General features: G+C 48.1%; 1 protein-coding gene across 3 annotated transcripts in view; it reads right to left on the bottom strand.

Annotated features, from left to right (window-relative positions):
- Positions 1–1,376: 1,376 nt before the first annotated feature.
- The window catches only part of C10H1orf35 (chromosome 10 C1orf35 homolog), an 18,630-nt gene continuing 4,353 nt past the window's right edge, over positions 1,377–15,653 (bottom strand). For all 3 annotated transcript variants that reach the window (XM_061587975.1, XM_061587973.1, XM_061587972.1), the window contains exons 3-9: positions 14,783–14,933; positions 12,947–12,992; positions 8,882–8,964; positions 8,374–8,446; positions 6,910–6,989; positions 4,582–4,722; positions 1,377–1,922 (exon numbers count right to left, since the gene is read on the bottom strand). In XM_061587975.1, the coding sequence (XP_061443959.1) occupies positions 1,574–1,922; positions 4,582–4,722; positions 6,910–6,989; positions 8,374–8,446; positions 8,882–8,964; positions 12,947–12,992; positions 14,783–14,933 (923 nt within the window). In that variant the 3' untranslated portion in view covers positions 1,377–1,573. The remainder of the gene's footprint in view (positions 1,923–4,581; positions 4,723–6,909; positions 6,990–8,373; positions 8,447–8,881; positions 8,965–12,946; positions 12,993–14,782; positions 14,934–15,653) is intronic.

Genomic DNA, 15,653 nt, shown 5'->3' with positions numbered 1-15,653 from the left:
GGGGGCCATTTGTCAGTGCAAGGGCCGTATTCTCTTTTGGACAACCTTCTGGGGGCCGCATACGAGCTGTGGGCAGAGCCAGAGGCAACAACAGGCAGAGGAATAAATACACATTTTACTTTTTTGCACAGTAGGATACTTTCTATTAAAAACCAGTTCTAAAAACTTTGACACAAAAAATACTAAAAACGCCAAACCGGCTTTAATTGAAGTCTTCTGCAGAAGTCCCCATTCAGAAAAAGAGGCACAATCAGAGATCACAGATACATTCCAGCCAGGCGCAAACACTCAGGGTGAGGAGAGGGCCAGGGAGGGGTGTGGGTGTGGCCTGGGGAAAGTTCCAAGGGCCAAGGAGAGAATCCTGGAGGGCCACATTTGGCCTTCACCCCCTCCTGCATTATGATTTACCAGTGGTGGCTCCAGGTCAGTGGGGCAGTGGAATTCGCTCTGGGTTTCAGCCCGAGTTTTCACCTTATGGAGATACACCCTGCCCATCTCAGGCACCCCAAATAAACAGGGGAGCAAAGCTTAGGGAGGCAGGGGTGATCCAAGACACAGAGCAACTGAGGAAAAACTGCTGGAGAAGTCAAACTCATCTTTGAAAAGCTGGAAGTAAGCCCTGAGGTTACACACACAACTCCTGGGGAGGGTGGGGGAGTTGCATTTTGCTTTTATTTTACAATACTTTGCAATTAGGGTTGCCAGGTGCAGGGCCTGAGACTGATCCTGTATCTTTAGGAGAAGAGAAAATTCAGTCAAGTGCAGGTGTTCTTACAACACTGTAATGGGAAAAACCACAAGGTGGAATTCTCCCTTCCCCCTGCACAACTTTTAAAGATACAGAAGACCTCTTGGTTGCCAAGCCTGGCCTCTAGGTCTTCTGTATCTTTAAAAGTTGTGCAGGGGGAAGGGAGAATTCCACCGTGTGGTTTTTCTCATTACAGTGTTGCAAGAACACCGGCACTTGGCTGACTTTCTCTTCTCCTAAAGATACAGGATCAGTCTCAGGCCCTGAACCTGGCAATCCTGTTTGCAATATATATGTATGAACTTGAGAGGGAAGCTTCTGCATCAGCACAGACTCGAAGATGCAGTCAACTTTCATTGAGTTGCTACAGCATTCTGGCCTGCCCCAAAGACCTCATCTTTACAGCCGGCTTTAAAATAAAAAGAGTGAGTTAAAAACATCAACGTAATGCCTGTTTTGGTTTTACACACATGACATTTGTCATCTCTCTTTTTTTTAAAAAAGGCTCTCTGAAAAAGAGTCCTAACTAAAAATGTGCTTCTAGCATTCCAAAACCCTTGTTTGTTCAAGAACGAGTTGTCACGCCACTAGATTCCTTGTACCAAAACTCTGATCTGTTTCTCACAAGGACTTTTTAGGTACAAACTTTTATTGAGGAGGGTGTTGCCTCCCTTCCCTTGGCCCCAGACTGCTGCAAGCCGACGGAGACACATAAAAGCCCAACTCCAAAAGGAACACGGACATTTGCATCAGCCATGAATTAGATCCAGCCGGGGTAGTGTCCTTAAAACAAAGGCCACAGCCTCTTGGATTTCAAAGGAAGACTCAGTCACCAGAATCCGTGTCGTGCCTCCTCTGGGCTCTGTGTGCTGTGGGGGACCTGCTTCTCCTCCGCCGCCGCTTCTGGGCCCCAGTGCCCTTGCCTCTAGGAGACGGGGACCAGCTGTCACTGCCACTGCGACATTCCCTCCTTCTGAGTTTGGGGGCCTGTGTCTTTGATCGGCCGCAGGGGGTCCCTCCCTCCATGCTACTGGAGGAGGCTGGGTTGTGGCGCCACCTGCTGGGTGGTTTCTGTTCTTCTCGGGTGGGTGATGAATGGCTGTCATGGCGGTTGGCTCCAGCCTGCCGGGAGGATGATGGATGGTGCTCAGGAGGCGAGGAAGGTCGCCTTTTTCTGCAAACACAGAAATGGCCGGGTCAGATCATCAGAACGGCCAGCGATTCCCAGGGGAGCACGGAAAGGGTCAGGGGCACAAGCAAGAGGGGGGAAAACTTCAGCATGGCTACAAGAAGGTTGGAGGCACTGCTGCAGAGTATCAGGGGATACATCCTCACTTCCTAAGATGCAAGGAACATGCAACGCCACCTTATAACGAGTCAGACTTTGGTCTACCTAGCTTAGTATTCTCCGCACTGACTGGCAACAGCTGTCCAGGGTTTCAGGGAGGGGGCATTCAGGACCTGCTGAGACTTGAACCCAGGACCTTCTGCACACACAGCAGATGCTCTCCCACGGAGCGACAGTCCTTATCCTCTCCAGGCAGGTTACATTACTGCTGCACTTGTAGACCAGAAGCGTTTTCTTGTTAAGTCCCTGCTGAAAGACAGGCTGGAGCTGGTGACTGAGAGTCAGCCCTTAAAGCAAGGATGGGGAACCTATGAGGAAAGGCTGCAGCATTTGGGGCTTTTTAGTTTAGAGAAAAGGCACATGACAGAAGCGTATAAAATTATGCAAGGGTGGAGAAAGTGGATAGAGACAGACTTTTCTCCCTCTCTCGTGACACTAGAACTCGGGGACATCCAGTGACGCTGAATGTTGGAAGATTCAGGACAGGCATAAACTATGGAATCAGCTCCCACAAGAAGCAGTTGCGGCCACCAACGTGAATTGCTTTAAAAGAGCGTTCAGCAAACTCATGGAGGATAAGGCTATCAATGGCTACTAGTCACGGTGGCTATGCTCTGCCTCCGTAGGCGGGGACAGTATACTTCCAAATACCAGTTGCTGGAAATCGCAGGATGGGAGAGAGCTCTTTGCACTCAGGTCCCGCTTGTGGGCTTCCCATGGGCAACTCGTTGGCCATTGTGCTGGACCAAGATGGACTAGATGGGCCATCAGCCTGATCCAGCGGGCTCTTCTAGTGAACCTGTGGCCCTCCTGATGCGGCTGGACTCCCAACTCCCATCAGCCCCAGGCAGCATGGCCAACGGTCAGGGATGATGGGTGTCCAACCACAAATGGAGGCCTTCAGGCTTCCCCACCCCTACCTTAAAAGGTTGAGTTGTAAGTTCTGTGACATGGTACAAGCCTCCTGAATACACAGGCAGCTCACAGTGCCCTCGTGTGTTGAACATCTGAAAATGCACCTGCCCAACGGAGTTGTGGTTGGCTATAACCTCATAACCATAAGTTCAGGCCAGGAGTGCATGCAAGCCAGGGCTGTGCATTGTTCACCTATGTGCTCTCAAGCAAAATCCAAATTCCCCACCGGGAAAGGAGCCTTAAGGAGTCTTAAAAAATCTCCATGCATTTGCAACAACTATTTCATTTTACGGATTTGGGGTGAGAAGGGGCTATTCAAAGCACAGAGGTTTCACAGAGCATCCTACTCGCCTGTAGCCTCGTTCCAGTCCTTCTCCCAGGTGTGGGAAACCAGGTGTGGTCCCACCGATGTTGCTGAATGAATGGACTGCCTTCGAGTCGATTCCGACTTATGGCAACCCAATGAATTTTCAGAGGGGGTTTCCCATTGCCTTCCTCTGAGGCTGAGAGGCAGTGACTGGCCCAAAGTCACCCAGTGAGCTTCATGGCTGTGTGGGGATTCGAACCCTGGTCTCCCAGGTCATAGTCCAACACCTTAACCACTACCCCATACTGGCTCGCGTTGCTGAACTACAGCTCAAATTATCCCTGGCCATTGGCCATGCTTGCTGGGGAGGATGGGAGGTGTAGCTTAGCGACAGCTAGAGGGCCAAAGGTTCTCCCCGCCGGCCTTTCCCTAAGGAATTCAGGGTAGCATGCATGGGGTATATGGGGACCCCAGGGCAGAGATGGGGACCCTGTGGCCTTCCACGTCATTGGACTGCAGCTCCATAGCCAGGAGGACCAACGGCCAGGGACGATGGGAGGCCAACATCTGGAGAGCCACAGTCTAGGCTCCAGCAGGGCTTTTTCCCAACCTCCCATAACATAAACCCAGAAGTGGCTCCCCAGTTAAAATGTAAACCAATCGCAAGTGTTAAGAAGACGGCTGCTGCTTGCTTTCACCACCGTCCCTCCTTGTGGTCTTCTGGCTATGTGAGGGCTGCCACAATGCTTCACATGAAACTAATGTATCTGCTTATCGGTAAACAGGACAGGCCGCAGCTCAGCGGTAGAGCATCTGCTTTGCAGGCAGAAGGTTCCCAGGTTCAATCCCCGGATTCTGTATGGATGTGGTGTACATGAAGGGGATTGGGCAGTGTAATCTCCCCCTCCCTTTCCTGAAGAGAGAAAACTCCTGCAATCTGTGTGTAAGAGGTGCCACATGAAGGCCACCACAGGCCCACTTTGCCACCACGAGACCTTTGATCTGGATGCGCATCTCATTTAGACATCCAACTGAGAAGGCTTGTCCCCTGCTTCCAACCGAGGGACATTACTCAGCTGAGGCAGAAGGGTACTCTGTATATGCTCCACGATCCTCTCTACGGCTAGCCAACAAAGGGGGATGTGGCAACGATATTCTGGCTGGAGAAGCATCTGAACCAGGCTAAACGGCTTAGCTTCCAGGTAGGCACCACGAAACGCCGTTAAGGTCCACAGCTGCAACCCACAAGAGCCACTGTGGTACCTGTCTCTGTCGTCTGGAGAAGAGGAGGTGGAAGAGGAAGCCGCAGCTCGCTTTCTACGGTGCTTGTCTTTCACCTTTTTCTTTTCCTTCTTGTGCTTTTTCTTTTTCTTCTCCTTTTTAGATTTCTTGCTGACCTCTGGCCTGCATGGTAAAAGAGCGATAGGAAGAGTCTCTCTCTCTCTCTCTCTCCCCCCATTTCCCTCCGCCACTTCCTCCTTCTGTGGAGGCCCACCCAAGTCAGAACTTGAGCACCTTCCAGAACTGAAGTTTTGCGAATCCAAATCTGCAGGCAAGTTTGTGGTACGGCCCTGCTAAGACTGTACCAACTCAAAAATGCATGCGGGGGAGAGGAGAGAGGCAAGAACTACCTCTCTGAAATGTCTTACGCATCAAAAGCTTCTTGGCGCTTGCAAAGCTAATGTGCTAGGGGGAAGGTTTCAAGGCCAGCCTCCTCCTCTGACATTCAGGGGGTGCGTTCAAATAAGCAATTCCCCACCTCCGTTTGAGAGGCAGTACTACCTTCAAGCACATACCATCATTCTTGGATTCAAGATTTAAATATATTAAAAAGGCAGTACAGTAGGGCCCCGCTTATACGGCGGGTTCCGTAAAGCGGAACCCCATTGACTTTAATGGGGTGCGTTGTGCGAAAATGACACAAAAATGACACAAAACCGGCTTTAAAAGAGGGGAGGAAAGCTGCCACATTAGCGGAATGCCGGTAAGCGGAGTGCCGGTAAGCGGGGCCCTACTGTAGGCTTTTTCATGGCTGTAGGATACACATGTTTCTCCACAACCATGAGGCCCAAAAACTTGATTTTGAGCCAGAGCTGGAAAGGCATGCAAGGAACACTCAATCCCTAACAGTCTGCCTCCAAGACAGGGCAAATCATGCGCAAAGCATCCCCAGCATGTAAAGCAGGTGTGGGGGACCTTTGGCCCTCCAGCTATTGCTGAACTACAACTCCCGTCATCCCTGGCCACTGGCCGTGCTTGCAGGGGCTGATGGGAGTTGCAGTTCAGCAACGCTTGGAGGGCCAACGGTTCCCCACTCCTGATGTAAGGCAACCATTTCTGAAAATCTCCACTGAAGGCGACTCCTGGTCTGACTGTAAAAAGCATACAGCAGGGCCCTGCTCATACGGCAGGTTCCGTTCTGGACCGCCTCCGTAAAGCAAAATCCGCCGCAAAGCGGAACACATTGACTAACACTGACAAAAATGGCGCCCGACACCCAAAAAAAGCCATAAAACCGGAACAAGCACCGTAGGAGCAGGGCCTTTCTGCAATTGGCAACCGCTGTATCGGTGGAACGCTGCAAAGCAGAGCGCTGCAAAGCGGGGCCCTTCTGTATGGTGAAACTATAGGCTAAATACGAACAGCTCCTCCAGCCTTCCTTTCTGCCACCTCTCTGCTTTCTAACATTAGAACAAGCCCTGAAGCTGGAACAGGCAAAAGGCCCGTTGAGTCCAGCCTCCAGTTTTCACAGCAGACAGGCAGATGCTCCAAGGGGAAGCCCACAAGCATGACTAAAGCCATTTAAACCAGTGTTCTTCAACTTTGTCTCTGGGGACCCAACTCCCAACAGCCCCAGCCAGCTTAGCAAATGGTCAGAGTTGATGGGAGTTGTAGTCTAACAGGAACAACATCTTGGGCCCCAGGATTAAAGCACGCTGGTCGAAGCCATCCTCAGCATCCTTTCCAGTTTGTTAGCCCCCTTCTCGAATCCAAACACAGGCCGCATCCGCACCTTACATTTAAAGCACCATGACACCACTTTAAGCAGTCATGGCTTCCCCCAAAAGGATCCTGGCAAGTGTAGTTTGTGATGGGTGCTGCGGAGAGTTGTTAGGATATCCCGCATCCCCCTCACAGAGCTACGATTCCCAGAGTTCCTTGGGAAGAAGGCCTCATTACCACTCTGGGAACTGAAGCTCTGTGAGGGGAAGGAGGGTCTCCTAACAATTCTCAGCACCCTTGCCAGAGCTTGGAAAAATTACGTTTTTGAACTACAACTCCCATCAGCCCCAGCCAGCATGGCCACTGGATTGGGCTGATGGAAGTTATTTATTATTATTATTATTATTTATTATTTATTAAATTTATATACCGCCCGACTAGCGATAGCTCTCTGGTTGTAGTTCAAAAAAGTAACTTTTCCAAGCTCTGCACCCTTCACAAACTACAGTTCCCAGGATTCTTTGGGGGAAGCCATGGCTCTTTAATGTGGTATGATACTGCTTTAAAGGTATAGTGTGGACGTGGCCACAGCCCTTCCTCTCAGGCCACGAGACAAGAGTCAAAAAGTACAGCTGGGCAGTTTCTCACTCCATGGCTGCAGTTTCCTCTTCCTTATCTGGTTTCTTCTTAGTAGCCGAAGCTTCTGGACTGTTTGCGGCTTGATGGTGCTGAGGTAGCAGAGAGAGAAAACAAAACAGACATGACCTAGACAGATGCTTATTAGGCAGAGGGAGAGAGGGAGTGAGCAGCTTATCCAACAGTAGAGCCCTTCTGCTCAGTTTATATAATCGGCAGAGCTTTTGCTGGACTGTACCACTTCAGGCTTCAGGGGGAATGGATGCAATGCTCTCTCAGGGGTGAAACTCCCCTACACTCAGAAAAGTGGTATGTCTGGGGCAACAGGCTCAGCCTGCCATTCTCCCTGCCCAGGGATTCCCCGTTAAAATAAAAACCTGTAAAGGAGAATTCAGACATGCAACCCCCACCCGCAAGCAAGCTGAAGTGACGCAGTCCATGGTTTCAGATTCTGGTACAAAAATAAACCATTGTCTGTAGTAAGTGTGTTCTGAGCTATCTGGATATTGCGCCAGTGATGGCTTTTGTGAACCAAGAAGTAAGGAAAGAAATCAGAGCATGTGAGGGGAGAAGGGTGTGAAGCTGAGGTACAGCACTGATGGTTAAGCCATGGTTTGACCACAAGGTCTGAACCAGTTCAAATCTTTCAGCTTATCAACAGCTCTCCCTGAGAGTTTCAACTGATCATCCTGCAGCAAAAACTTCAACTGGTACAGAACACAGCAGCAAGAATGTTTGTGGGGGCCAATATAACATCAGGTTTATACTGGTTATTTGTTGGTTTCTGGACCCGATTTTAAATGCTGCCTTTAAAGCCCCAAACGGGTTGGGCCATGGATATCTGAAGGGCCACCTGACCCGTCTAAGTCTGCCTAGGCATTAAGACCAGGGTCCTGCTTTCTTGCCTGTTGATGTGAGCTGCTAGACTGACAGGTACCAGGGACAGGGCTTTCTCGGGTGTGGCCCCAAACCGATGGAACTCCCTCCCTCTGGAAATTCATTGTGGCTCCATCAACAGCAAGTTGTTTAAAACAAAAAACTTTGAAAACATTTTTATTTCATTCTGTATTTTATTAACTGCTGTACAGGGATTAATTTCTATTACTCATTTTTTAAGGTGTGAAATGTTTTAATTGCATGATTATATGTGTTACATTTAATTTTTGAATTTGTACACCTCTATGCCCTGAAAGGCAGTCCAGAAATCTAATAGCGGTAATAAAAAAGCAAGTTATCACCCTAACAGAACATCATCCACCAGCAGTCAAAACAGTATTTTGTGATTTGTATATGTTTCAAGCGATATTATTTTGATATCCCACACTGGACATTTTTCAGTGGAAAGGCAAAAATAGTATATTTTATGAATACACAGACAAATGCAGAATGGGGGAGACATCCAGTGACATCAAACACCTTTGAGGTGGCCTCACTTTTGTGGACGGAGGTGGGTGGGTGGGAATGTCAATAACTCACCGTAAAGACTGAAAGGCCCAGTTTGGCAGCTTCTTTGTCTTCCTTGGAAAACATCATCCTGCTTCCATCATACCTGAAAAGAAGTTAGACTGGAACATCATCATCATCATAATCTATTTCATTTATGAATTGCTTCCTATGAAATAAAATCATATACAAAGCAGTTGCATATATAAAAAGTTAAAACAATTACATACATACTAGGGGCTGCCGTCCCTGCTCGCTTCGCTTGCCAACCATCACCAAATTCCCCCACCTACCCCCAACTCCTCCCCCTTAAACCTTTATTTGTTTATTTATTTGATTTATATCCCGCCCTTCCTCCCAGTAACCACCTCCTCCTCCTCCAACTGCAACTGCTAAGCCCCCTCCCTTCCCTCTTGTAGACCTTGCCAAGATCCCTCCCTTTTACCCCTAAAACCTCCCCCAGACATGAACGATGGTGGTGGTGCCTAACCCTTCCACTTTGAGAGGACCACTTGAAGCTATTTGGAGCAGCAGCAGTTACCTTGAGCTCCCGAGGCCCAACACACGATCGACTCCCTTCTCATCCCTCTCTGCTCCATCACGTTTACAGACCTCAGCAAGATCCTGGGGGGGGGGGAACAATATTGCAGACAGAATTAAGTGAGCACAGCTCTGAGCTGAAGAAGTCTTTTCTCCCTTAGACCCTTTGCATCCTCCTCAACAGGATGCAGAAGTCGGGCGCAAGGCACCCTCTGTCGCAACTTGGTACAGGAGCCAAGTGAAAGAGGCTGGCTTGCTGGCTGGCATCTCTGCTAGCCTAGCCCAGAGTAGTCCCCTAATAGAAGAGGTTGGGAAACTATTTCAGACCAAGGGCCGCATTCTTTTCTGGGCAACTTTTTGAGGGCCATGTGCCAGTGGTGGGTGGGGCCAGAGGCAAAAGTGGGCGGAGCAACACATGTAAATTCTACCTTTGTACAATTGGCTGCTTTCTACACACACTCACACACCCTTCTCTGTCCTCCAGCCAGGCAAGCAAGAACTATGATCAGAGTTAAGAACATAAGAACATAAGAAGAGCCTGCTGGATCAGGCCAGTGGCCCATCTAGTCCAGCATCCTGTTCTCACAGTGGCCAACCAGGTGCCTGGGGGAAGCCCACAAGCAGGACCCGAGTGCAAGAACACTCTCCCCTCCTGAGGCTTCCGGCAACTGGTTTTCAGAAGCATGCTGCCTCTGACTAGGGTGGCAGAGCACAGCCATCATGGCTAGTAGCCATTGATAGCCCTGTCCTCCATGAATTTGTCTAATCTTCTTATAAAGCCGTCCAAGCTGGTGGCCATTACTGCATCTTGTGGGAGCAAATTCCATAGTTTAACTATGCGCTGAGTAAAGAAGTACTTCCTTTTGTCTGTCCTGAATCTTCCAACATTCAGCGTCTTTGAATGTCCACGAGTTCTAGTATTATGAGAGAGGGAGAAGAACTTTTCTCTATCCACTTTCTCAATGCCATGCATAATTTTATACACTTCTATCATGTCTCCTCTGACCCGCCTTTTCTCTAAACTAAAAAGCCCCAAATGCTGCAACCTTTCCTCGTAAGGGAGTGGCTCCATCCCCTTGATCATTCTGGTTGCCCTCTTCTGAACCTTTTCCAACTCTATAATATCCTTTTTGAGATGAGGCGACCAGAACTGTACACAGTATTCCAAATGCGGCCGCACCATAGATTTATGCAACGGCATTATGATATCGGCTGCTTTATTTTCAATACCTTTCCTAATTATTGCTAGCATGGAATTTGCCTTTTTCACAGCTGCCGCACACTGGGTCGACATTTTCATCGTGCTGTCCACTACAACCCCGAGGTCTCTCTCCTGGTCGGTCACCGCCAGTTCAGACCGCATGAGCGTATATGTGAAATTAAGATTTTTTGCTCCAATATGCATAATTTTACACTTGTTTATATTGAATTGCATTTGCCATTTTTCCGCCCATTCATTCAGTTTGGAGAGGTCTTTTTGGAGCTCTTCGCAATCCCTTTTTGTTTTAACAACCCTGAACAATTTAGTGTCATCAGCAAACTTGGCCACTTCACTGCTCACTCCTAATTCTAGGTCATTAATGAACAAGTTGAAAAGTACAGGTCCCAATACCGATCCTTGAGGGACTCCACTTTCTACAGCCCTCCATTGGGAGAACTGTCCGTTTATTCCTACTCTCTGCTTTCTGCTTCTTAACCAATTCCTTATCCACAAGAGGACCTCTCCTCTTATTCCATGACTGCTAAGCTTCCTCAGAAGCCTTTGGTGAGGTACCTTGTCAAACGCTTTTTGAAAGTCTAAGTACACTATGTCCACTGGATCACCTCTATCTATATGCTTGTTGACACTCTCAAAGAATTCTAATAGGTTACTGAGACAGGACCTTCCCTTGCAGAAGCCATGCTGGCTCTGCTTCAGCAAGGCTTGTTCTTCTATGTGCTTAGTTAATCTAGCTTTAATCATACTTTCTACCAGTTTTCCAGGGACAGAAGTTAAGCTAACTGGCCTGTAATTTCCGGGATCCCCTCTGGATCCCTTTTTGAAGATTGGCGTTACATTTGCCACTTTCCAGTCCTCAGGCACGGAGGAGGACCCAAGGGACAAGTTACATATTTTAGTTAGCAGATCAGCAATTTCACATTTGAGTTCTTTGAGAACTCTCGGGTGGATGCCATCTGGGCCCGGTGATTTGTCAGTTTTTATATTGTCCATTAAGCTTAGAACTTCCTCTCTTGTTACCACTATTTGTCTCAGTTCCTCAGAATCCCTTCCTGCAAATGTCAGTTCAGGTTCAGGGATCTGCCCTATATCTTCCACTGTGAAGACAGATACAAAGAATTCATTTAGCTTCTCTGCAATCTCATCATCGTTCTTTAGTACACCTTTGACTCCCTTATCATCCAAGGGTCCAATTGTCTCCCTAGATGGTCTCCTGCTTTGAATGTATTTATAGAATTTTTTGTTGTTGGTTTTTATGTTCTTAGCAATGTGCTCCTCAAATTCTTTTTTAGCATCCCTTATTGTCTTCTTGCATTTCTTTTGCCAGAGTTTGTGTTCTTTTTTATTTTCTTCATTTGGACAAGACTTCCATTTTTTGAAGGAAGACTTTTTGCCTCTAAGAGCTTCCTTGACTTTGCTCGTTAACCATGCTGGCATCTTCTTGGCCCTGGCGGTACCTTTTCTGATCTGCGGTATGCACTCCAGTTGAGCTTCTAATATAGTGTTTCTGACAGCTCAGCCCCCTCCGTTCCTGGCTCCCCCTGTGGAAGTGCAACCTGAACTGTCAGACACTGTTCATTGGACATGCCCACACAGCTCACGCCTGGGACTCAGCCTTGCTCACCAGACATTTCCCAACTGAGTGCTCTCCAGTTTTCCACACTTGATCCGGCAGGCAGCCCCCAACCGTCGGAGGGGGAAGTTGAGATCAAACCACCTTCGCCCCATGCTCGGAGGTATCAGAGGCAGGAAATTCAGTACTAGTTCCCCTCTATCGGCCCTGGTAGGCCTCATCTTGAGTACTGCGTTCAGTTCTGGTCTCCGCACTTCAAGAAGGATGCAGACAAACTGGACCAGGTTCACAGGAGGGCAACAAGGATGATCAGGGGACTGGAAACAAAGCCCTATGAGGAGAGACTGAAAGAACTGGGCATGTTTAGCCTGGCGATGGGAAGACTGAGGGGAGATATGATAGCACTCTTCAAGCACATGAAAGGTTGTCACACAGAGGAGGGCCGGGATCTCTTCTCGGTTGTCCCAGAGTGCAGGACACGGAATAATGGGCTCAAGTTGCAGGAAGCCAGATTTCGACTGGACATCAGGAAAAACTTCCTAACTGTTAGAGCCATACGACAGTGGAACCAATTACCTAGAGAGGCAGTGGGCTCTCCGACACTGGAGGCATTCAAGAGGCAGCTGGACAGCCATCTGTGGGGAATGCTTTGATTTGGATTCCTGCATTGAGCAGGGGGTTGGACTTGATAGCCTTATAGGCCCCTTCCAACTCTACTATTCTATGATTCTATGATGAAACTGAGGTTATCATACTTTGGACACATAATGAGAAGACATGATTCACTAGAAAAGACAATAATGCTGGGGAAAACAGAAGGGAGTAGAAAAAGAGGGAAACCGAACAAGAGATGGATTGATTCCATAAAGGAACTCACAGATCTGAACTTAACAAGATCTGAACAGGGTGCTTTATAACAGATGCTACTGGAAGTCGCTGATTCATAGGGTCGCCGTAAGTCGTAATCGACTTGAAGGCACAAAACACACACACAAGTTGTATATATCTTGCTGCATTATATTCTAAAATGTGTACCCTCCTCACTATCTTCAAAGGCATGTGCTGAGGTTTTAGAAATAAGCACCTTTACTGAGCTACAGTCCATTAACTGATTACTCAGTTAAAGACCAGGTGATCAGTTAACACAAATAAATTAGTTAACAGCCCTAGTTTCAATACGTGTTTGCTGTGAGCTTTGGGATTAAGCATATTACAAATATGTATATACAACTGTATAAAGAAATATTGACAAAGAATATTTTTAAAATAGATACCTCTTTGCTTAGTCCTGTTGGCTGCTTCTTCACATTCTTATAACCCCTGTAAAGAAACACCACAAAGGAGAGTTACAAAACCTGGCAGAGATGAACTAAGAAGTTTGGCTACTCAAGAGCTGGTGGTCCCTTCAAGTAGGGCTTGGGCAGAACTTCCCAGGGGACTGAGTCCCCTGGATCAGACCTGTACATCTCCCGTTGCGTTACTCGTAAAGGGGCCCACAAGCGAAGACAAAGGCACGCAAATTCACTTGCCACACTTGCCATAGTGAACATTCCTCCCCACCCTCTGGCAAGCGTAATCAGCTCCAGATTTATCCTGAAATTGGAGCCAGAGAGGTGGCTGGGAAAGTCCCAACAATCACATTGTGTTTTGGAAACAACATGGAGCATTTTGGAAATTCAGCATTGCCTCAATCTCTTCCTCAGTGGGAAAGGGGGAGAGTCCTGGCAACCAACATTTGTGGATCACTTACGAGCAGGAATGAGCAATCCGTGGCCTCTCCTGGAGGTTTTGGTCTACTATTCCCACTAATCTTAACCACTGACCCTGCTGGATAGGCTGATGGGAGTTGGAGTCCAACAACACCGGCAGGGCCACAGATTCCCCACCCCTTAGACTGGGCGACTGATCCACAGTAATAACTCTGGATAGAGGCCAAGGTTTGCTTTCTTGGCACAATAAAAATGGAAATGGGCTGCCTTCAAGTCGATCCCAACTTATGGCGACCCTATGAATAGGGTTTTCATGGTAAGCGGTATTCAGAGGTGGTTTACCAAGCCTCCCTCTGAGGCTGAGAGGCAGTGACTGGCCCAAAGTCACCCAGTGAGCTTCACGGCTGTGTGGGGATTCGAACCCTGGTCTCCCAGGGCGTAGTCCAACACCTTAACCACTACACCACACTGGCTCTCTAATAATAATAATAATAATAATAATGTGGGGATTCGAACCCTGGTCTCCCAGGTCGTAGTCCAACACTCTCTAACCACTACACCACACTGGCTCTCTAATAATAATAATAATAATAATAATGTGGGGATTCGAACCCTGGTCTCCCAGGTCGTAGTCCAACACTCTCTAACCACTACACCACACTGGCTCTCTAATAATAATAATAATAATAACAACAATAATAACAATAATAATGTGGGGGTTCGAACCCTGGTCTCCCAGGTCGTAGTCCAACACTCTCTAACCACTACACCACACTGGCTCTCTAATAATAATAATAATAATAATAATGTGGGGATTCGAACCCTGGTCTCCCAGGGCGTAGTCCAACACTCTCTAACCACTACACCACACTGGCTCTCTAATAATAATAATAATAATAATAATGTGGGGATTCGAACCCTGGTCTCCCAGGTCGTAGTCCAACACCTTAACCACTACGCCACACTGGCTCTCACTCTTGGCACAACCCCCCCCCCGAGAAAATTAAACTCCTCAAGCCCATCTTGAAGAACCCCTTGAGGGTTTGTGGCCAGCAATATTCTCAGGCAACATGGGGCATACTAGAAAGTATGAGTGAACACAAGCACAAGATTGCTCGCTTTCTTAATGACTCTCTCACTTTACCTCGCCCTGGGGTTATTGCCGCTCCATAGGGAAACGTCACTCTGAACATGCTTCCAAAGCTGAAACAGACTGAAGGGCCAACCTCATTCCTCACCCACCCCTTCATCTGCTTTTCATCTCTCAGCTTCCATGATCACAGGGGCAGGAGGAGGAACCGCTCTGCTCAATTTGGTGATGGGCGTGCATTTCATTTGCAACGCGTGCTGCTACGCCTGTGGAAAGCAAGCGCAGCTGGACGGGCAGTGTGTCAAACTTACAAGGCTGCCATCATGGCCTCCTCTTCTGCCCGCCGGACAGCAGCCAGCTCATCCTCCCGGGAGACGGGCGCATCGCCTTTCTTCCCCTTGGCATACCACGTGAGATCTTTGCCTTTCTGCCATCGGCCTACCGGGGCCATCAAAGAGTTCCCTGTCGATGAAAAGGAAAAAGACAAAAAAACTTCAGAGTGGGAGCAGAGAGAGTGAGAAGCAAGAAGCCTATGACAAGATGATGGGACAAACCAAAGCTCAATATTAGTTTTGCAGACAGAAGGTCCCAGGTTCAACCCTTGGCCTCCCTGACAGAGATGGGGAACCTGCTGGGACAGTGGCGGCTTCATGTCAGTGGGGCGGTAGAATCTGACACCTTCTTGAAAGTTCAGACTAAAACCTGGAGTGGGTTCCACTGCCCCACTAGCATGGAGCCACGAGCTGCCACTGGTGCTGGGAACTGTCCCCTGTGTTACAGAGGCCTGACTGGCCTCAACCAGAACTCAGGCATTTTACTTTACTTTATTGTTTGCCGTCCATGACCAGGCATACAAATACAAACTCAGGAATCTAGTGTTGCTGGTCCCACACTGTGGAACACTCCTCTGACAGAGATCCTACAGGTCTCCTCGCTTTTGACTTTCAGGCGTTTCTTGAAGATTTTTTTTTTATGCCAACAGGCCAAAGCAGTTGTTCAAAAGGCCTCTTGAGTAGCCAGCCATTTTATTCATATTTTGCATTCTTTTACACTGTTTTTATGTTGCTGCACACCAGCCTGATGTTTTGCGAGAGGGCAGTATAGAAATACTTTTATAAATATAATAAACTGTCGACCCACAGTATCTGGAGAGCTGCTGGTTCCCCATCCCAGCACAACACC

This window comes from Rhineura floridana, chromosome 10, assembly GCF_030035675.1.
Source record: "Rhineura floridana isolate rRhiFlo1 chromosome 10, rRhiFlo1.hap2, whole genome shotgun sequence".
In the NCBI taxonomy this organism is placed as follows: Eukaryota; Metazoa; Chordata; class Lepidosauria; order Squamata; family Rhineuridae; genus Rhineura; species Rhineura floridana.
The sequence above is the reverse complement of the archived record's forward strand: the minus strand, read 5'-3'. Positions and strand labels throughout refer to the sequence as shown.